Source organism: Lotus japonicus, chromosome 4 (genome assembly GCF_012489685.1).
Source record: "Lotus japonicus ecotype B-129 chromosome 4, LjGifu_v1.2".
Lineage (NCBI taxonomy): Eukaryota > Viridiplantae > Streptophyta > Magnoliopsida > Fabales > Fabaceae > Lotus > Lotus japonicus.
Window position 1 is genome coordinate 31826285 of NC_080044.1, and position 19798 is coordinate 31846082.

At 40.0% G+C, this 19798-nt stretch overlaps 4 protein-coding genes and 1 long non-coding RNA gene across 11 annotated transcripts; 2 read left to right on the forward strand and 3 right to left on the reverse strand.

Moving 5' to 3' along the window:
• Positions 1 to 651: 651 nt before the first annotated feature.
• On the forward strand, positions 652 to 5391 carry LOC130713738 (uncharacterized). 6 transcript variants are annotated; one of them, XR_009011010.1, is made up of 10 exons: positions 652 to 1455; positions 1795 to 1908; positions 2103 to 2157; positions 2276 to 2426; positions 2592 to 2689; positions 3039 to 3115; positions 3443 to 3507; positions 3699 to 3832; positions 4279 to 4491; positions 4832 to 5391. It is a non-coding gene; the product is annotated as an uncharacterized LOC130713738 (long non-coding RNA). The 6 variants fall into 6 exon arrangements; XR_009011011.1 differs by having other exon boundaries at positions 654 to 1455; positions 2103 to 2185; positions 4291 to 4491; XR_009011008.1 differs by having other exon boundaries at positions 655 to 1455; positions 2103 to 2166; positions 4291 to 4491.
• A 1947-nt stretch (positions 5392 to 7338) lies between these two features.
• Positions 7339 to 10402, reverse strand: LOC130710123 (probable nucleoredoxin 1). The gene is made up of 4 exons (XM_057559273.1): positions 10194 to 10402; positions 8914 to 9393; positions 8303 to 8782; positions 7339 to 8158 (listed from the first exon to the last, which is right to left on the reverse strand). The coding sequence occupies exons 1-4, from the start codon at positions 10272 to 10274 to the stop codon at positions 7499 to 7501; spliced, it is 1701 nt and encodes a 566-aa protein (XP_057415256.1). The 5' UTR covers positions 10275 to 10402; the 3' UTR covers positions 7339 to 7498.
• Positions 10403 to 10412: 10 nt separating this feature from the next.
• On the forward strand, positions 10413 to 13720 carry LOC130710122 (serine/threonine-protein phosphatase 7 long form homolog). Of its 2 annotated transcripts, XM_057559272.1 has the most exons (4): positions 10413 to 10701; positions 11299 to 12335; positions 12420 to 13180; positions 13273 to 13720. In XM_057559272.1, the coding sequence occupies exons 2-4, from the start codon at positions 11303 to 11305 to the stop codon at positions 13606 to 13608; spliced, it is 2130 nt and encodes a 709-aa protein (XP_057415255.1). In that variant the 5' UTR covers positions 10413 to 10701; positions 11299 to 11302; the 3' UTR covers positions 13609 to 13720. The 2 variants fall into 2 exon arrangements, with proteins under 2 accessions (XP_057415255.1, XP_057415254.1); XM_057559271.1 differs by lacking the exon at positions 10413 to 10701 and having other exon boundaries at positions 10980 to 12335.
• Positions 13713 to 14728, reverse strand: LOC130710124 (uncharacterized). The gene is made up of 3 exons (XM_057559274.1): positions 14249 to 14728; positions 14054 to 14155; positions 13713 to 13972 (listed from the first exon to the last, which is right to left on the reverse strand). The coding sequence occupies exons 1-3, from the start codon at positions 14609 to 14611 to the stop codon at positions 13853 to 13855; spliced, it is 585 nt and encodes a 194-aa protein (XP_057415257.1). The 5' UTR covers positions 14612 to 14728; the 3' UTR covers positions 13713 to 13852.
• Positions 14729 to 14828: 100 nt separating this feature from the next.
• LOC130710121 (uncharacterized) lies at positions 14829 to 18713 on the reverse strand. The gene is made up of 5 exons (XM_057559270.1): positions 18283 to 18713; positions 16651 to 18056; positions 16250 to 16560; positions 15305 to 16167; positions 14829 to 15199 (listed from the first exon to the last, which is right to left on the reverse strand). The coding sequence occupies exons 2-5, from the start codon at positions 17940 to 17942 to the stop codon at positions 15014 to 15016; spliced, it is 2652 nt and encodes an 883-aa protein (XP_057415253.1). The 5' UTR covers positions 17943 to 18056; positions 18283 to 18713; the 3' UTR covers positions 14829 to 15013.
• Positions 18714 to 19798: the final 1085 nt, after the last annotated feature.

The window sequence follows — 19798 nt, forward strand, 5'->3', positions numbered from 1 at the left end:
AGAGAGCAGGTACCACATTCATGCAGAAGAAGCAGCTTCCCTAGTGAAGGGGAACACCCCAATGGGCAATGGGGTATAGACTCCTAAAGGGGTGGCGGCTGCTCAAAGCTTGTTCTACATTCCCTTATGAGATTTTGCACAACATACCCATGTATGGATAAAATAATAAAAGGTCATCACGGTTTTTTTTATATTACTCACAATTTTGGATTAAGAAAATGATGAACCAATCAGCATGAGCGAAAACTTCTTCATTACTAAATACCTGTAGATTACTTAAACCTCAATAAGAGGCGTGAGCTGCAATCTTTCATATGATTGACATTATTCCTCCAATCCAGGATATCTATAAAATTAAAGAAATATAAGGGGGAATTCTTAGTCATGTAGTTTAACTTTATTTACTTTTTATTGATTTTGATGGAATTTTAATTTATTTTGAAGATAATGTAAGTTATCAATGCAAGGAAAAAAGCCTCGGCCAAAAGCTCACACTAAAAGTTTATTTAGCGTCAACATTAGGCCACGCTAAATGGACACTAAAATGACTTGGACTTTATCTCTGGCTTAGACATTAAGCAAATTGGAATCGCACTTTTGCGAATAAAGTTTAAAAAGAAATGGCAGTTAGTTAGAAGAAATGGTTGTGCTTGGATTCGATGATCTACATTGATTCCAATCCAACCACATGTGAATTTAGTTTCTTGCATAATATGCCTCTGTTATTACTAATGCAGGAAGATCAAAACAGAAGTAATGCGGCTTGCTGCAGTTTGTCATCAACAGGAGAGGCCATCCATGGGAAGTACTGTTGTTTAAGCATCAGCACTCTAGTCAATAACCATGTAGAAGCAATAACCAATCTATACTAGATACAAAGCACAAGTGCTTAAGGACGACAAAAATCCTAGGTGGCACTCTCTAAGAAACTCTACACGTGTCATCCTTCAAACAAGTCCTTCTCCCACACCCTTTTCAGAGTTGAGTTCTCCTTGCAAGAACCACAGAACTGCTGTAACCTTCCCCGTTTTCTCCCAGTTTGTCAGTAAAGTCAAGGAGCACGAATTCGACAAATTGGGGGAATTGGAAACTTTTGAAATTCAAATTGAATTTCTTTTATCTCTCTCTATCCATATTTGTTTTCAAATTCTGGATCTCTCTCAAAATTATTTTCCTCTTCCTGCTCCGGAAACGAAACTCTACCCTCTTCTCTGTTGTCCCCTCAATTTCGCATTCACCTCACCTTCCTTCTCTGCTAACGGTGGCGCTGGATCATCAACGACCGTGCATACCTTCCTTGCACCGCCACCGCTCCCAAATCTCCAGATCTCGCGCGTACTATCCCTCTGCCACTGTTCCTCCGTTGCGCCGCCTCCAGCCAACACCTCCTTCATCTTGTGTGTCGAAGCCACACACAGCAACTTTCAAACCCCGGTGCTTCTGAAAAATCCATCGGTAAGATCTTCTCCTTCTCCTCCTCCTCCCTTTTGCTCATTTATCTTTGACAATTTTCTTCTTTCAATCGTTTTTGTTGTTCTTCTTCTCCTTTGTTTTCATATATCAGAACATGAGAGAGAGAGTTGGAATGATATTTTAGATTATAGTTTCTGGTTTTGTATTGTATTTTGTCTTAATATATAAGAAGCTAGCTATTTCAATTTGTGGAGTCTTTGATGTTATCTTCATGTAAAGTGATATGTGAAGAGACTTTCTATATATGCATGTCTAATCAGATTTTGTCAGCGCTTTTAGCAACGATGGTGATTGAGTTTAGTTTTTGCATTCATTTTTCAGGGTATTGGTATTAAGGAAAGGTATTACCTTGTGCTGAGACAGAAGCTTTCAGGGTTCTTTGTGAATTTTTTATTGTAGAGCTTTTGATTTCTATCTGGGGCCTGGAGTTTGGAGGTATGGATCTATATTTTTCTATCTTATCCTCTTCGAATGACAGTTATGTTTTTATTATCAAATCTAAATTTTTATTATATTTAGTCAGTTAACAAAGATGTTGGAAAAACACCAGGTATGAGGTATTTTGTCTCTCAGAATCATGATGTTGGAAAAAGTGCCGACTTGACTGATATATAGGGTTGTGTTTGCAGAGCTTGATAGGTGAAGATGCTAACATATGGAGAATCCAGAATTCACTTGAAGAGGGTATTGCAAGTCGGGACTGTGTGATCCTGTTAATTCCTCACCATGATGTTTTGTCATGCTTTATTATGTAATTTGGCATTCTTAGTAAAACCTTGGTTTTTTCCTGTAAATTTTGCAGGCTTTTTCCATCGGATCGAGATGCACAGATTGAAAGCATTTTGACAGAACATTGTAGATCGATGAACTCCTACATGTGATATGGACGGATCTCTAGCCGTTTCATATGGTCGGTTCATGCTTCCTAAATCTGGGTTTTGTTGAAATGAGGGGTTTGTATTATTATTTCCTTCCTTGACACAAGATGTTTGGACTTCTGGTCTTAAGCATAGTTTTATTTAGTCTGGTCATATTCATATCAACTAAATTCCCTTGCTGTAACTCATAACTATAGTTAGCTTTGTCTAATGCTAATCATCTTGCCTTCGCTTGGGCAGCCTGAAGACCTGTATATCTCAAGACTGAGAGATCAAAGATGATATGTCTAAAGGAGGAGAAAAAACATGAAGAGAGGAAAGCTCAGGCTCTGTTTGAGGTGAGTTTCTGTTTGATTACTAGAGCATCCTTATTTTGATTATCTTCAATGGTCTAAGTGTTGCTTAAAACTAGCTATAAGAATCGTGCAATTTCATGAAGCTACTGTCTCCATTAGATTTACTGTCATTGGTTATCAGGCCAGTTCATTGCTGGTTTTGTACTTTACTTTACATTAGTCATCATTCATAATCATTTTTGCAGCTTTTTCTTTCACCAACATTGTCTAGCTTTCCTTTTTTTCATTGCACCATTTTTTATTTTACCCTATTTTGGTCTCAACTTCTCTTTTGGTTGGCCAGAATAATTACTTACATGCTTTCTTTGTGTTCGTTTGTTTTTTTTATCAGATTTTGTGTTCATAGGTCAACTTGGAGATCGACAAAGCAATTAGAGTGCGCAAAGTCCTGTTTTATTTGAAATCTTGGTACACATCTGAGTTCACATTAAATTCATTGAGCTTGCTTACATTAGGTTATTTTGCTTTATGATGAAATGTTTTAGTGTTTTAACACAAAACAGTGAAGTCCACACACAAATGAATAGATAAAATTTGAAAGCTAGGAAAATATGAAAAAAATTCATATGAAGTTTCTTAGTAGGATTTATAGGTTGTCTATCTGGTGATCATTTACTGTGATGTGCAAAGTCAAGTGTGCTATGAAAACAAATAGAGATGCTATTTGAGATTATTTATTTGAAGGATAATATTGATCTTCTTCATCTTATAATTCCATTGCTTCTATATTTTTAGGTATGTACATAGTTACCGAAGCTATTTGTGGAACCATGCAGCAAGTACAAGGGTGCAAAAATATGGTAATGTGATCTTCAATAGTTTTCAATGACCAGAGTGTTTTCACGGTCATTGTAACTTTAAATTATAGAAATGCTTAACTTTGTGCAGGTTTGCTTTGTATTGTGTGATCTTTCTTTTCAATGCTTAACACATTTCCTGGTTCCATTTGTTAGGATTTTCAAGTGAATCAAGTACTCTAATGTGATTGCAGGATGGTGAACTAATGAGGATCTGATCATATCGATCTTGGGTCATCGGAATGCTGCTCAAAGGAAGCCTATCAGGGAAACTTATGGAGAAGATCTTCTCAAGGCCTTGGACAAAGAGTTGACCAGTGACTTTGAGGTACATAAAAGTGTAGGTCAAATAGTTATGAAAGATCTAAAACCAAACCAAGATGGTATGTCTTTAGACATGATTTGTGAAATAAGTCACATCATTGTTTAGATCCTCATAATCAAACCCAACTGATTGGTAAAGGCCTTTATTGTAGTTGTTGTTGATACCTGTTTGATGTACCTGTACATGCCTAGATGTGCAATATTTAATTGATTGTGCAACATATCACACTGATTTTATCTTAAAGCCTAAGCCATGGTTAATTGAAATTTAAATACATTGGTATAGTTAAAACCTAGCTTAAGGGCCAACTAGCCAAGAAGACTTAATAAGCTGATTAACTGTGTGACATGATGTCAAATTGTTTCGAAATGAGAACTGATTATATCACTAAATGCATATTATTTTGAGTGTATAAAACCGATATGCACTATGAATTTTCTCCTCACTAGAGGTTGGTTCAGGTTTGGGCCCTTGATTCCGCTAAACGTGATGCATTTTTGGCAAACGAAGCAACTGAGAGATGAACTTCAAGCAATCAGGTTCTGGGAGCCTGCACTAGGTCCTCTGAACAATTGTTTGCTACGAGAAAGGCTTATCATGCTCTTCATAAGAAGTCTCTCGAGGAGGATGTTGCTCATCATACAACAGAGGACTTCCGTAAGGTACTGATTCTTGACCATAAACTTTAACAAGTTGAAATGAACATTGAAGACTCATGTTGCTTATATGTATAATTCTTGGCTTATAAACGGTAAATATATAACTATCTTCACAAAAAGAACTCCTTGAATGGTCTCTCAAGAGTGTTTTTTAGTGAATTAGAAATGGTTAGGAGGTTAGTTGTATATTGTCCCAAGTTATGAGACAGAATTTACTTTACTCAATCTGCATCTGGATTCTGCAGAATTGACTACTCTTTATCGTCTTGACTATACTCAATCTGTATCTGCTATCAAGGGCTTTACAATTTCTTCTTTTTCTGTTTCTATTTGGATTGTGCAGTGGATCAACTGATAGAAACATAAGCATTTGGAAGAGAGATGCTTTTGGGTGAAAGAATTAGATTTGAAGGCAATGATATTTTATTAGCTCTTCAATTATTGAATATGTCTCTTTTGCTTCAATGATTATGGTCATGTAGATTATTTCCTATCTAATATGATTTTTCATCTTTAGTTAGTGCAGCATGTTGACACCACTGACTCTACTATGCTGCCAGCTGAAGAATCACAAAAGTGGTTGAGCATAAACTTTTATTTTTCCTTTTCTCAACAAGTTTATGTTGCTAGGTTCATATGAAATCCTATTGGGAGAGGAAATGTCAGAGCCGAGATAGAGAGGGAATTGGAAGCTCCACTATAATAATAGAATTTTGAGATCACGTTTCTTGGAACAACTTCACTGTGAGGATTTTTTTTCTAAGTATTTTGTAGTGAGCTTATGTTTGCTCATTTATCAAACAATCTTTTGGTTTGTAGATTTGTTGTCTCTGAATTGCATGTCCAGCTTTTTGTTGAACGCTTTGTTGTTTTAGTTCAATGCAGAGAATGTTCGGTGTCTCATGATGAGATATCTCTTCTTGCTTATATAAATAATAATGAATGAGAACCGAAACATGTAATTGTTGAGGATTGTTTTCTTAAAGGTTCCCATGAACTGTTTTGAATTTCATGTACCAGAATCAAGAGGCTGCAGGTAATGCTTATGCAGATATTGAATTGATACACTGACATCTGTAACATTAGAAAAGGTTTTATTTTAGCATTTTGATGGCTGTTTTTTATGATTTTGAAGTAACACTAATGGTTAGTTATGATTGTCTTTGGAAATTGGGTGTGTGAATGCACGAGAAAGAAATATATACTAATGAATTCTGGTCAAATCAATTCCCCTTTTTTTAGATTATGATATTTTTTTACTTGCATATCACTGGAATTCATTGTCAAGCTCAGCAGTAGTAGGAAACTATTGTATCTTGGTTTTTCTGTTTCATCTATGCTTATATTGTAATTAATTACTGATTTCATATTTGAACTACACTAAGTATAGTTTTAGTATGAATAATCTTTCATCTATCTGTGTCTTTGTTGTTGAGTACTAAATGGCACATAGAGTCCTTGAAGTTCTTCCTCTCTACTTGAATGCTTGTGCTTTTTAAAATACATGAGCTTTTTGAAAGTTCTAGAATCTGGCAATATGTTTCATCATTTATCTAGAATACTAATTAGTGTATGCTGTTAGTTCTTTTTTGTGGTTTGCAATATATTTTGTGGTTTGGAGTTTATCACTTGAAGCATGAAAATCGACTATGCTAAAAGAATTGGATCAGAGAAAGAAATATCTGGTTTGTATGAAGATTTTTATTCATCCAATTCTCTTTTTTAGATGGCAGCGAGAAACATTGCCAAAGATTTCATTTGAACTCATTAGAGTGAAAGCATTTACAAGCTTAAATGACTACTTCATCATGTTGCTTTATAACTCAGGTTTATTTGCAAAACATTTAACAAAGGGGGAGGGCTTTTATTGTTTCATGCTATTTTGTTTTTATGAGATGGAGGCCTATGAACTGCAATCCCACAATTCCTCAGAAAGTGATTAACAAATAGTGATTAACAAATTTCTCAATGAGTGCATTGGATAGTGAAAATACTTTCACGGGGAGCAATATATATTAAAAACTCCCACGAGAGCAACGGGGTTTAAGAAATTAAAAAATATCATGTTGTAACTAATATATTTTTATATTTTAAGAAGAATAATAAACTGGATAAAAAAAAGGTATTCCAATGAAAATATATAATTCCTTTTTGTTTATTGTGATTGGAAAACTGAACTCTTAAGTCTTAACATAATGCTATCGAAGATCATTGGGAAGAAGAAGCAGAACTGGTTAGAGCATGTTTTGGTGAGGAAGACTCCACGCTGTATCCAAATTAAGCACATCTCTTGCAAATTAAGCACAATGATTTATAAGATTTTACTACTTGAAAAATATATAAGATCCTAAGTGAGAATCGTCCAAGTAGAAAAGCTCCAAGAGAGATATTTATAGTCTTTTTCATAATATGTCATAAAAAATTAGAATATATATATATATAGTATATATTTATTTATGTTTAGATTATAATTTAGAAAAGCTCACACGAGGAAGAACATTTTCCTTTAAATGATATTAAATCTAAACCACCCATTTATAATTATATACTCATGATTTGATACTCTCACATTTCACAATAATAGACTTCCTGATTGATATATTTCATTGTTTATGTCCACAAAATATATAGAGAATTATATTTTTTTACACGGGATAAGTTGCTTTAATACAATTTTTTTTTTAATTTATATTAATATTTCAAAATCATACAATAATATATATTAATTTTTATTTAATCTTTTAATAGAACATTAACCGTGCAAAGCACGGGCTTAGATACTAGTACAAAAACAATACATATGTAACAAGAGTTAAGAAGAAGAGCAACAGCAATTTTTGGCCTGGAAAATGGAAATCCATAAACACAATATTATCATTCCCATCACAATATCCAATTACTAAAACAGTCTATAGTTATACAACTCACAAGGCAGTGCACTATAGAAAAGCCCTCAAATATGAGGTCACATGCTTATGATAAGTAATCACCAAAATATAAAAAGCAGATTTCAGGCTTTAGAACAGACTTCTCCATCACAAACCCATCCATCTTTGGAAATTTCTTCTTCCTTGGTATCGTCACCCTTGCTTCCTTTGTCCACCGAAGCACATTTTGGATGTAGATCAAAGTCACACTCTTCACAGTAGTATGACCATATATGTCCCTCATCTCCACATTCATCGCAATAATAAATCCTGCGGCGTGTCAACATGAGCTCATGTTCATGTGTTTCATGTATCACCTTCTCAGGCCACCCCTTTACAGTTTCTTCATTTCCAGCCTCAATTTCTTCTATTCTCTCCTCAGTGAAAGGATAAGCATCTGCCCCATAAAGCGCAACCAAATCTCGAGCTTCTTTTGTGACAGTCCGGCCACTTGATCCAATGGCCACAAGCATGGGGATGCCAGATACCTTGAATTTGCGACTCAGGAGCGCCTTCCTTGAGTCACCAAATGGAAGTGCCAGCCATGGCATTCCCGCAAAGAATTCATCAAAGGAGGCTTGATCCCTGTCGCTTGAGATGAAAACGACTTCAAATGGATTGTCCTTTGCCTTGATCTTATGATATGCATCAATGAGTTTTGGAAGAAATGCACGGCACGGAGGACACCAGTGGGCTGAGAAGTAGAGAAGGATGTTCTTCCCCTTTAATTCTGACACTGGAACCTGAAGTGAGAACAAATGTTTAACTTGTCAATATCACAGCTCAGAGAGAGAAGGAAATGAGAGAAAGAGGGATGATAAATTGCTAGAAACTAAACAAGGGATGATCACTCAGAAAAACATAATTTCAATTATGACATGTTTTACCTTCACGCCGTCTTTCCCAAGAACATAATCTTGATCCCCAGACACCAAAATCGACTCAAGGGTTTGAGCTGCTTCCTTGGCCTTCTCTATTTCAATGAGCTCAGCAAACTTTTCAGGAGTGAATGGAAATGCAGCAATCCCATGTTCCTCAATAGCCTCAACAACATTTGGATTAAGAGTCTTCCCATCTGGCCCAATAATAACCAAAGTGGGGAGGGTTGAGAGCTCAAAGTACCGAATTAGCTTCTCATTGCTTTTGTCCTTGAAAGGCAAGGATAACCAAGGTATGCTTTCTAATTCTTCCTTGAAGGATTCTTCATCATCATCTAGGGGTATCAGAACAACCTCAAAGTTCTCCCCCTTTGCCTTTAGCTTCTCATAAACCTCCACAAGCTGTAGAGTGAAGTCACTGCATGATCTGTATGAAGCTGAACAAAAATACAGACCAACTGTCTTTCCCTCAAGCTCAGAGACAAGTAACTGCGTGTAGATGAAAGAAAAAAAAATTAAATATGGAGATGAACAATATGTTCAGTGGAACGCGAACAGACATTATTAAGTGAATGAAGTATGAAACTACTCTCTCATACAAGGTGAAGTTACTAGCTTACTTTCTTTCCATCAGCTGATATCACAAAGTCACGGGAATGAGAGACCAAGATAGATCTCAAGGTCTGATTTCTCTTAGCTTCCTCTTCTTGATCTTTCAACTCTTGGATCCTTGCTAAAGTAAAAGGGTATCCATCAACTCCATATTCACGGATAGTCTCAACTCCATCTTCAGTGATAACTTTCCCAGATTCATCAAGTAATGCAAGATGGGGAATCCCCCTCACATGGAACAATTCATCAAGGTGATTGCGCATCTCTGAATCAGAAAATGGGATAGCCAGCCATGGCATCTTGGAAAAGTAGCTCTTAAATGACTCATCATCTTCATCAGCCGTGACAAAAATGACCTCAAAGTCACCTTTCTGAGAGACTTCATTGTATACCTCCACCAAAGTTGGGGTAAAACTTCGACACGGGCCGCACCAGGATGCTGAAAAATATAAACCAAGTTTCTTTCCCTTCAAGCTGTCAATTTTGACCTGTGAATTTCAAAATATAAGAAAAGGCACACCAATGTTCCATCAGTATGAGCACGAAATGGATTCTTCCTACGATAAAACTACTACCATTTCTAACAACTGATATGAGCAGCAATGCAAAAACATCCAATAACACTACATTCAACCACTGACAAACTTCGGTCACAGTTAGTTCATTGGAATAACTTACTGGATCAAAGAGGAATCACCAATGCTTTTATCATATTTTCATATGATCAAGAATGGAATGACTAATGAAAAAATTACAACTCTATTCAACAAAACCCTCTTTTTTCTTCTTATTTTTCGCATTTGAAATTTCTGCCCCCACACCGTCGTTGCATATAAAGGATTCAATTCAATTTAACCCGAGTCACTGCTTTGTTGATTCAGCAGCCTATCTCACTCCAAACTAGCACTTACCTACAGATGCCTTGAATTTAAACTGATTTCATTGCAATCATAACTTTCTTATCATCAGAAACAAAATCTAAAATAAATCAACAACATCTACTAAGAGACAGTAGACAGTAGACAAAGGTTCCATATAAATGAAGTGATTACATGAATTATTATTTACACCAGAACTCACTACCAAACTCAATAAAGAAATTAACAGAACCACTAAGATAATTTGGTAACTAACCAACAAACAACTAATCGTAACTGATTCTAAGAACATGAAACTGAGAGAAATTTCAGTATCAAAAGCAAAGCTAGCCATGAAAGATTCATTCCCAAAAGAGGGAAAAATCAACAAACTAGAGTCTTATGAAGCAGAAAATCGGGTGAATTGGTACCTGATCGCCGTTGTTCCGAAGAAGAAAATCTTTGTCGGGAGAGGAGAGAAGGGAAAGAACATCGTGGGTGACATCTGCCATGTTGTTAGTCACAGCCAGAAAGCGAATGCAAGAGCAAAAGGGAATAAACCAGAGACAGCTTTGAAGAACACTAGCAAAGAGGAGTACTACTTATAGTAGTTGTTTGTAGCGTTGGAATTTCCCCCCACCTTTCGGGAATTGGGTTTAACACCCCAGCCCTTAGGCTTCCCGCCCCACTTAAAGTGGGGAAATTACCGGAAACCCTCAGGATTAATATCGGTAAATGATTTTCCGATACGTATCGGTTTATCATTTACCGATTCGTATTGATATAACAGCATCAGATAGGTTTTGAAACATAATTTTCAAAACCCATTTCCCTCCCCAAATCACTCCCTCTTCAAATCTCTCCCAAACTTGCGTTCGGTCCCATCATCATCAAAGCTTCCTCAAAGCTCCGGAACTCCCATTCCATTACATTCAAAAGGTAAGTTCCATTTTTATTGATTCTCTCACATTGATTGATGATTAGAGGTAGTTGATGGATTATTAGGTGAATGTTGAACACTAGGGTAGTTGATTATTGATTAGAGGTAGGTTTTATTGACTGAAATGGCATGAAACGGTCATAGGCACGAGTGGGTCGTTTCCAGTTCTGGTTTCTGGGTTACTGTAAAATCGGAAAAACATTTTCCGATTCTGTAATGGAAAATGTTTTTCCGATTCTGTAATGGGAAAACATTTCCCGATTCTAAACCAGTTTAAGGCAGTTTTTTTAAGCCAGTTTTTTTTAGTTTTCCTCCATCTATTGGGCTGAATATTTTGTACAAATTTTCAAATATTTTAGTGTCATGACACTGGGAAAGGGTGTTGATGGTATCGGCTTATTAGAACTAGGGAACTTCCTTAATGTTGCATTTTAGTTATCTAGATTGACAAATTAGAAAGGGTGTTGATGCTATATGAGAGATGTTTGTTTCTATATGAGAGATGTTTGTTGCTATATGAGAGATGTTTGTACAAGTTGTAACTGTTAAAGTTGTTCAAGTTGTAATTTGATGTTAAATTTGTTTGCTTTTCATAGGAGAATGAAGGGCGGGAGGAAGAGGTCTCGATCTTCTACAGTCGATGATGCAGAGGATCGCCACGAGCGCTTGCATGCTTCTACGCGGCGCGGCGACCATCGAGCAGCTAGTCAGGCGGTTGAGGCTTCGGCCCCGTCTCCGTCTCCGTCTGCTACTCCGGCCGGGGCTCCGTCTCCGTGTCCGTCTGCTACACCTCCGTCAGGTGGTCCATCTACTACAGCTCCGTCAGGTACTCCGGCTGAGCCTCAGCCTCATCCTACTCCGGTCTCTCCGATGGTTGAGTTACCTCTTGAGGAGACATCTGGCGAGCAGTCTTCTTCGGAGCCCAATGGCGAGGAGTCTGCTTCTGAGACTGCTTCTGAGACTGCTTCTGAGGCCAGTGGTGAGGAGGAGGAGCCTCTTATTCTCCAGGAGGAGATTGATGCTGCTGATGTTGTGCCAGATGTGGTGGCAGAGGGCGGCGCGGATGACGACCTCATCCAGAGGGTGGCACCGTTTCCCGGGGGGCCTGAGGATCTGTCGCTTCTTGCGCATTATCCTGACCACAAGGCTCCTTGGACGTGGCAGGCACTTCTTCGCACAGACCCGCGGTACGTGGACCGTCGGACATTGAGGGTGGCCACTGTTGGGGGGAAGGTATGGAACCTCCCCTGTGATGGCGATTCAGAGGCCCACACAGCTGTGCGACAGCTGCTGCAGCAGACGGGTTTGTATCACCTGCCTTGGTGCGGGTTACCGGAGACAGACCCAGCTGTCGTACTGGCCCTTGTTGAGAGATGGCATGAGGAGACGAGTAGCTTCCACATGCCGTTCGGGGAGATGACTATCACCCTGGACGATGTGTCAGCTATTCTCCATCTTCCCACAGGGTCGAGGTTCTACACTCCGGGCAGAGGGGAGCGAGACGAGGTTGCAGCGCTCTGCGCCCAGCTCCTGGGAGGATCTGTTGCTGCTTATCTGGCTGAGTTTGAGGCGGCGGGTGGCCAGAACATTCGGTTCATTACTTTGAAGACCATGTACACGTCTGCTATGGATGGTATGTCTTAATAATTACTTTATTAAGTTGTATTTATTTTTAGAGTATTATTAATAACTGTTAACTTAATTCATTTCATTGTAGGGGGACGCTATGAGGATGCTGCTAGGATCTGGCTGGTGAACCAGCTTGGTGCCACCCTCTTTGCCAGCAAGAGTGGTGGTTACCACACTACTATCTACTGGATCGGGATGCTTGAGGACCTCGGTCGCGTGTCGGAGTACGCGTGGGGTGCGATTGCGCTGGCTTCGTTGTACGAACAGCTGAGTCGTGCTTCCCGCAGGAAGACAGCGCAGATCGGTGGGTTCACCTCCCTCGTGCTGTCATGGGCGTATGAGTACATATCCAGCAGCGTCATTATCAGGACGGAGGTCCCCGGCTACACACAGGACCAGCCTAGGGCGCAGCGGTGGTCCACGTCTCGGATCGCGCATTCCGGACTCGATGAGAGACGGGTCATGCTCGATGAGCTTACAGTGGATGATATCACATGGACCCCTTTTGAGGACCATCGAGATGTTCGACCGCGGGATCCCAGGGCCCTCTATTCCGGCTACATCCGGACACCTTACGGCCGGTCTGTGAGCCTACATCTACCAGAGCGGGTTATGCGCCAGTTTGGCTTCATACAGGACATCCCTCGACACCCCTCTGAGATCCAGACGACGGGGTCCCTTGCTGAGACCGCAGATGCTGCCTATGCTGAGTTTGAGCCGCACCTCCGCTCTCAGGGGATACCTGCTACATATCCGGGAGAGGCGGTGGAGGGTTACATGAGGTGGTATAGCAGAGTGTCACATGTGTTCATCATCCCTGAGGATAGGAGGGAGGAGCTTAGTGCCGTGGTAAGTTTGGATTCTAAACTTGTATATTATTTTTATTCATTCAATTGTGATTTTTGTTAATGAAATTATTTTTGTATATTATTTTTATGCAGTCTGCCATACGTAGGGGTGTGGAGTTGTTGGAGCAGTCCCTGGAGGTGCCAGGTGCTTATGCTCCAGGGACACAGCCCCGGATCCTCACGGAGAGGGCGCTCGATCTCTTTCGACGGAGTTCCTTCGTTGGTACCCAGGGAGTTGCCTTTTCTGCTATTCGAGGAGCCGCAGCTGCGGGAGGCAGAGCTCGTGGAGGCAGAGCTCGTGGAGGCAGACCCCGTGGAGGCGGAGCTCGTGGAGGCAGAGCTCGTGGAGAGGGTGATCCTGGAGAGGGTGTTCGTGGAGGTCGAGCTCGTGGACCCAGAGGTCGCAGGGGGCGGGGTCGGGGAGAGTGATTTTATTACACTTGTTATGTGGGATCCATTATTATGTATATGTTAGGACTTTTTATGTTATGTTATGACTCTTTCCTCGTTTTATTTGCATGTGTTATATTTTTAGTCTTAATATTATGACTCTTATAATGAAAAAAACAGAAACAACGACAACATATAAATAATTCAAAGCATGTAGTAATCCATGACAATAAGTTAAACGGTTACACAACCAAATTAAACATAAGCAACACCGAAAACAAAATTATTCCTCTGTGATATCGATGAAGTCATGGGGTCCGCAATCTTTTGGGAATACCTTCACTAGGTTGGGCAATGTTATATTAAGATAACAAACAGTTCCTCTAGGTGCAAACACAGCAACCTGCAAGTGAAATGTATACTTTAATTAAACCATGCTTAACTGTCCAAAAAATGAAGCAAGTTTCATGTTTAGGTTTCAGACCTTTTGGAGAACGAGAACAGATCCAACAGTTATGTCATTCGCAAATTCACTGTGAGTAAATGCCTTGCGGTGGATGCTAGCATCAACGGCACCCGTGGGGTCCTAAATTTTTGAAATCGTTTGAGAAGTAAATTAGAACGGTTAGTCAAGGGGGACAAAAAACAAGGCCTTACAAAACCCAAACTCAAGACATACCTTGAGGGTAACTTTCGCATCTCCAAATCCATTGGGAGTGCAAGATTTGATAACAGCAACAACATTCTCCACCCTCTCAACGTTCGCTGTCAGAGAGCCCAGCGGAGTGGCTATTCCCCACTCTTGCAGGGCTGATAGCCAAGCATGTGAGTTGAAATCAGGATCGGTTTCGGTTGATCCATGATCTAGCACACGCCTCACGATTTCCTGGGTCGGAATGAGTGGTGTGTTCGGGGTGGATCTACGGGCATACATGGCAGCCTGGATGGCGCCAGCCGGGCCAGGAATGAGAGGACGAGAGCTGCCAGAGTTGTTGCTTTGACCTTTGCAATGGCGGAGGAATGGATTTGGGTCTTGTTCCATTGTGTAGAATGAGGAGTAAGAAGAAGAGTCAAGACACAATAGACAGGAAGATGAGGAATGAAGAGTGAGAAGAAGAGGCAAGACACAACATAGATTTATAGCTCAGGAGTGCGGTCAAAACATTTAAGGTGTACTGGTGGATGGTAGAAGAGTGGTTGGGGCTGGTGGTTGAGAGTAATGTCAGGGTTGGTGGTGGAGGGTAATGAAAATGAAAATGACAAGAGTACATCAAATTAACATTACCAAAAGTACATCAAATTAACATTACCAAAAGTACACGCATGAACCTGCCAATCTACGATGATGTCTAGGTTTTCATCATTAACAACAACCTGTGATAAGGGCCACATTCTACCAAATTACAGAGAGTTTACAAATTAATATTACACAATACAAGAACATTCAATCTGTGGTGATGTCCACATAGTCCGCATGACCACTAAAAGCACCAAGCCAAGCATGGAATTGTGCATCATACATGTCTAAACGTGGACGATATAGGTTCCTCCAGTATTTGGAGGCAAGATCAGCGTGCCAATCCCACTGGGGAGCAATAGTCGGCATAGGATGTCCAGCAGTTAATTGGAGCTGCATTTTAGAGAATAACCATAAAATTAGATAACTTCCACATACAAAAATTAATCGACAAGCTAGTAGGCAACTAAAATATTAGTGTATTTGGTCAAAATATACCTGTACCCAGTGATTTATCACATGTCCAATAGCTATAACAGAATGCTCATCTCGTGGGCCGGCTCCTATCAGTGGAAAGTATGTGTTACAACCCATAGAGGATAAGGATACGAGAACCAATTGGTACTTTGTGGCAACAAGGTATCCCATCTCTGGCAGTTGAAACCATTTGTCAGGGGTGGCCGGGTCACCAATAGGAAGAGTGAGACGATTATGTAAGGCATTAACAACATCTGTGCCCCACATCCTATTATACATTAACACATTGGTCTCAAGTTCTTGTATCAATGTAGCCCTAACCCAAGGCCAACCGTCCTGACCGGCGGAATGCCCCATTAATGCAGCAATGGATCTATAGCCACAGTTACCATCATCCTCAACATCTGTAATTGTGCCAATATATGGATGGAGAAAGGCTGGAAAGTTACACATGAAATGGCTTGTATCAGACTTCTTCACACGCTTCTTCCTCTTTGCTGGTTGTGAAGACTTCTTTTCCTCTTTAATCTTCTTGTCAGTAAGTTCAAACGCTGAAGGATCACGAGTCAAGGATCCTATTGCTCGACCCTTGGGTTGTTTGCTCTCCTTCAACTTAGGAGTGCGGTTGGACTTTATCCGAAGCTCAGGAGTACATAGTGTACTCCTTTCAGGACAATATATCGCTTGAAGCTTCCTCCTTACCATACTCTGCCCTCCAGTATCCAAAGAATGGAAATAACGTGTCAGTGCCTCAACTTCTGGGTGCATCTCTCCATGGTTTAGTCCGCAAATATCTGAGCTGCCAGTATCTACAACAGGTACATGCTCCCAACTTAGGCTCTTCCAGAATGGATGAATGGCCTCGTACGGAATCCTCTCATAATCTGCAAGTTCACAGACATGTTACATTGAATCACAAATATAAATAATTGGAAGTAGTTGAGAGGAGAGTGGTTGACCGGTAACCTGCAAGTTGACAACCGCAAGGTAGTCCATGAGTCTCTCTCAATAAGCAATCGCATCTGCCACCGGAGGCTCGCATTCTTGTCAGTTCAGCATCAATGAGTTTCAGGCATTTGATTGACACAAATCCCCTAATATTTGTGTAGAAAGGGGTCTTGAAAAGGTGATCAATTTTATTCATACTGCGCTCAAACGATGCTACTATCTCAGTGTGGCGATTGGTGGTCAAACTATGCGACGCATCCCATGATGTGGCCAGGTCACCCTTACTGTTCCGCAACATCAACTTCAAGCTGGCATGTGCACCTTCAGCCCTGCAAACCAACAACGCACATGTAAGAATTAATACTGTAATAATCTATGAAATGAAATACATATAACAAGTCATAACATAATTTTTGTACCTGTTACTTGTTGTTGTTCCAAAATGCATCACATGATTTGTCCATGCCTTGGCAAATTTCTGCTTGTGGACCAACCATGTAGTAGAACAATAAGTGGCAAATTTCAACTTGTGTTTATGCTTGCACATGTTAAACAATTCAATCCAATGAGCTTCAAATTCTGGAACTGTTGGAGCATCTACCAATTCGGCCCACTTGTCCATAACCTCTTGAGCAAAATCATCCGTGCCAACATACTCTTTGCACTTTGCCAAAACACACTTGTTGATGTGCCACAAGCATAGTAAATGGGTGGTGGTGGGAAGGCTTTGTGAAGCAGCACTCAATAAAGCAAGATCTCTGTCCGTCACAATCACTCTAGGCAACCTGGATTGGTCGGAAATCAGAGACTTCATACACTCCAATGCCCAAATGTAGTCCTCTGTGGTCTCACTGCCAATGTAACAGAATGCTATTGAGTATGTTTTATCCGTGGAGGTCAGGCCAACAATCTCGAGCAAGGGTAGTTTGTATTTGCTGGTCTTGTATGTGCAATCCATGATCACTACATATGGGAATGTGTTGAAAAGTTTGACGGCATTCGGATGAGCCCAAAATATATCTCTAATCACTTCCGATCCGGGTTCATTTCGTTCGAAGTGAACATACTTCTCACCGTCCAACTTCTTCAACAAGTATTGTATCTCTGTCAGTGACCCACGAACGGATTGTCTGAACCGCTTGCAAACACCATAAATTTGTTGGATGGTAGTCAAGTTTGAAGGATCTTTTTCCTTCAAGGACGCCAACATCTTTCTAGGTGGAACCCAAGTCTTAGCCTGATTTATCACGTCCTCCTTCGCCTCACTATTCAGTCTACCAGCGTAATTGTGGCCAACTAGTGACTCAGCTGCGAGATGGATGTGTCTACCGTCCATCACCTTCAACCACCAACCTTTATCATCTTTCGTACGTCGTCCTTTTAGCCTAAAAGGACAACCTGTCTTTTGTGTTGACGTTCCTTCAACAAGATCCGGTTCTCTGTAGGGAATATACGCACCATGCTTCTCACACCCCAGAATGACATATTCTTTTCTTCCCTTCGCACCACTATCAGACTTTGTTGTCACCAAAACAAAATTATTTGCCATAGAAATGTCGCGAACCCATTTCATAAGATCATCTTTCAAAGGGAAACGCTGTTTCAGGATAAACAAGGCATAAGGCATAAAACAAGGCATAAACAAAGCAAACAAAGCATGCAAAAATTTGTGCAATGAGTACCTGATCAGTATGATACAAATGAGAGACATCTATAGATATAATCGGAGGTTCAGCTAGTGATGGTTGCTCCTCTGGATTATCATTTTCCAATCCAGCAGCATGTATCAATTGTGATTCACCAAAGAAAAATGACTCTGTCATCCCTGGAACAAAAACGGTAAATCAATAACCGACCATATAACGGTAAATCAAATTCCGACCCCATAACGGTAAATCAAATTCCGGTACTATAACGGTAAATCATTTACCGATTCAGTTCACGATTCAGCAGCCTAAATTACCAACTTAACTAACTAAACTAACTACTTAAACTAACAACTAACTACTTAAACTAACTATAAATAAAGTACCAAAGCTAACAACACTTACCAGAAGTTAAAAGCTTTCCCTTGGTGGTGGTGGTGTTGGTGGTGGTGGTGGTGGAAATGTGGAGATGGTGGTGGTGGTGGGAAGGTGAAATGTGAGGGAGGAGTGGAGTAATGGAGAATAAGGTAGTTTGGGCGAGTTATGGGGGGCTGGTGGGGGGTTGTTGGAGGGAGGAGTAATGGTGGAGGGGTTGGTGGAGGGAGGAGTAATGGTGAAAAGGTGATCAAACTTACAGATTACAAATCGGTAAATGATATACCGATACAATATTAGAATCGGTTAATTATTAACCGATATTGTTCTTCGTGTTCTGGGTAATGGGATGAAGGTGTTCATACTGAGGAACAATAACGGTAAATCATTTACCGATTGGTATTTTGACATCGGCAAATCATTTACCGATGGGTAGTTTTGGAATAAAAAAAAAATGCTGGGGCGCGTAGCCTAAAGGGTGGGGTGCCAAACCCAAATCCCCCACCTTTCTCGATCTTTCTTCGTCATTAAGAATATCACTTTCTCAAGTCGTCGTGCAGCTAAAATAAATTCATTCGTGGGCACTAAGTAAAGCTTTGTCCTTTTTTTTTTGTTCCGGTAGTTAAGTATTGTCTTTAGTGGGAGGTCTTATCTATCCCCGAATATTCTCCATCTTGAGCTCTTGGCAACTTTTCATGGGTTGGTCTTGACTTGAGAAAATGGTTTTTTTCTACTCTCATATTGGATATCAAGGATTTACTAGCGCGTTCGTGGACGGTAGATCTTAAGCATACCCTTCAAGAGGGAAACACATGTGCGGATTTTTTGGCTAAGCTCGAAGCTCTCAAGAAGGACCTGTTGCTCTCGGTGGTGTCACACCCTTATGGCTTGGGTCAGTGACGGATACAAGTAGGGAAGTGTGTAGGCAACTGCCCTCACTTAAATTTGGAAAAATACATTAGAAAAAAATTTGAGTAGTAAAAGTATGTGATTTTTTATAATTCCTTTGATAAAAATTGCCCTCACTAAATTTGAGTCGTAAAAGTATGTGGTTTTTAATGACTTCTTTGATAAAAATTGACCTCACTTGTGTCCCACATTGCTTAAAGTTGTACACAAATTGAGTATCTTTTCATTTGGTGTTTCTTGAGTATTGTCCATCAGATATTACACCATTTTCCACTCTCATTCCTTTAGTCCAAGGGTTATAGCATGGCTCACAAAATAACCTCAAATCTCCAACCATTTTCTTTCTTTCATTCAACCGTAGATAACATAGAGAAAGAAGGAAGTCAAGGAACCCTTACCCAACATTTTCTTTTTTTCTTCCATTCATCCAACCAGCAAGCAAAGGTATTGAGCTTCTTCTTGCTTCTTCTGATTTCATTGATATGCTGCTATTTTCATTTCTCTTATTTCTCTGTTTCTTTCCCTGTATTGTGATTTGTGAACTCTGTATTGTGATTTGTGAGTTTACTGAGTTGATGGTTTCAATCAGCCTTCTCTTGTGTGTTCTCTTTGCTTGGAGTGCCTTATTCTTTGGCAG

Bases quoted from the DNA above. Each gene is read 5' to 3' on its own strand.
- LOC130710123 (XM_057559273.1), bottom strand. From the start codon at position 10,274: ATGGCAGATGTCACCCACGATGTTCTTTCCCTTCTCTCCTCTCCCGAC. The intron at 8,783-8,913 runs GTAAGCTAGTAA...ATCTACACGCAG, and splicing joins TATCAGCTGATGGAAAGAAA to TTACTTGTCTCTGAGCTTGA. The intron at 8,159-8,302 runs GTAAAACATGTC...TTCTCACTTCAG, and splicing joins TTGGGAAAGACGGCGTGAAG to GTTCCAGTGTCAGAATTAAA.
- LOC130710122 (XM_057559271.1), top strand. From the start codon at position 11,273: ATGTTAAATTTGTTTGCTTTTCATAGGAGAATGAAGGGCGGGAGGAAG. The intron at 12,336-12,419 runs GTATGTCTTAAT...ATTTCATTGTAG, and splicing joins GTACACGTCTGCTATGGATG to GGGGACGCTATGAGGATGCT. The intron at 13,181-13,272 runs GTAAGTTTGGAT...ATTTTTATGCAG, and splicing joins GGGAGGAGCTTAGTGCCGTG to TCTGCCATACGTAGGGGTGT.
- LOC130710124 (XM_057559274.1), bottom strand. From the start codon at position 14,611: ATGGAACAAGACCCAAATCCATTCCTCCGCCATTGCAAAGGTCAAAGC. The intron at 14,156-14,248 runs GTATGTCTTGAG...TCAAAAATTTAG, and splicing joins ATGCGAAAGTTACCCTCAAG to GACCCCACGGGTGCCGTTGA. The intron at 13,973-14,053 runs GTCTGAAACCTA...TTTCACTTGCAG, and splicing joins CTGTTCTCGTTCTCCAAAAG to GTTGCTGTGTTTGCACCTAG.
- LOC130710121 (XM_057559270.1), bottom strand. From the start codon at position 17,942: ATGTCTCTCATTTGTATCATACTGATCAGGTACTCATTGCACAAATTT. The intron at 16,168-16,249 runs GTTACCGGTCAA...GTGAACTTGCAG, and splicing joins TTGCGGTTGTCAACTTGCAG to ATTATGAGAGGATTCCGTAC. The intron at 15,200-15,304 runs GTATATTTTGAC...TCTAAAATGCAG, and splicing joins TGATAAATCACTGGGTACAG to CTCCAATTAACTGCTGGACA.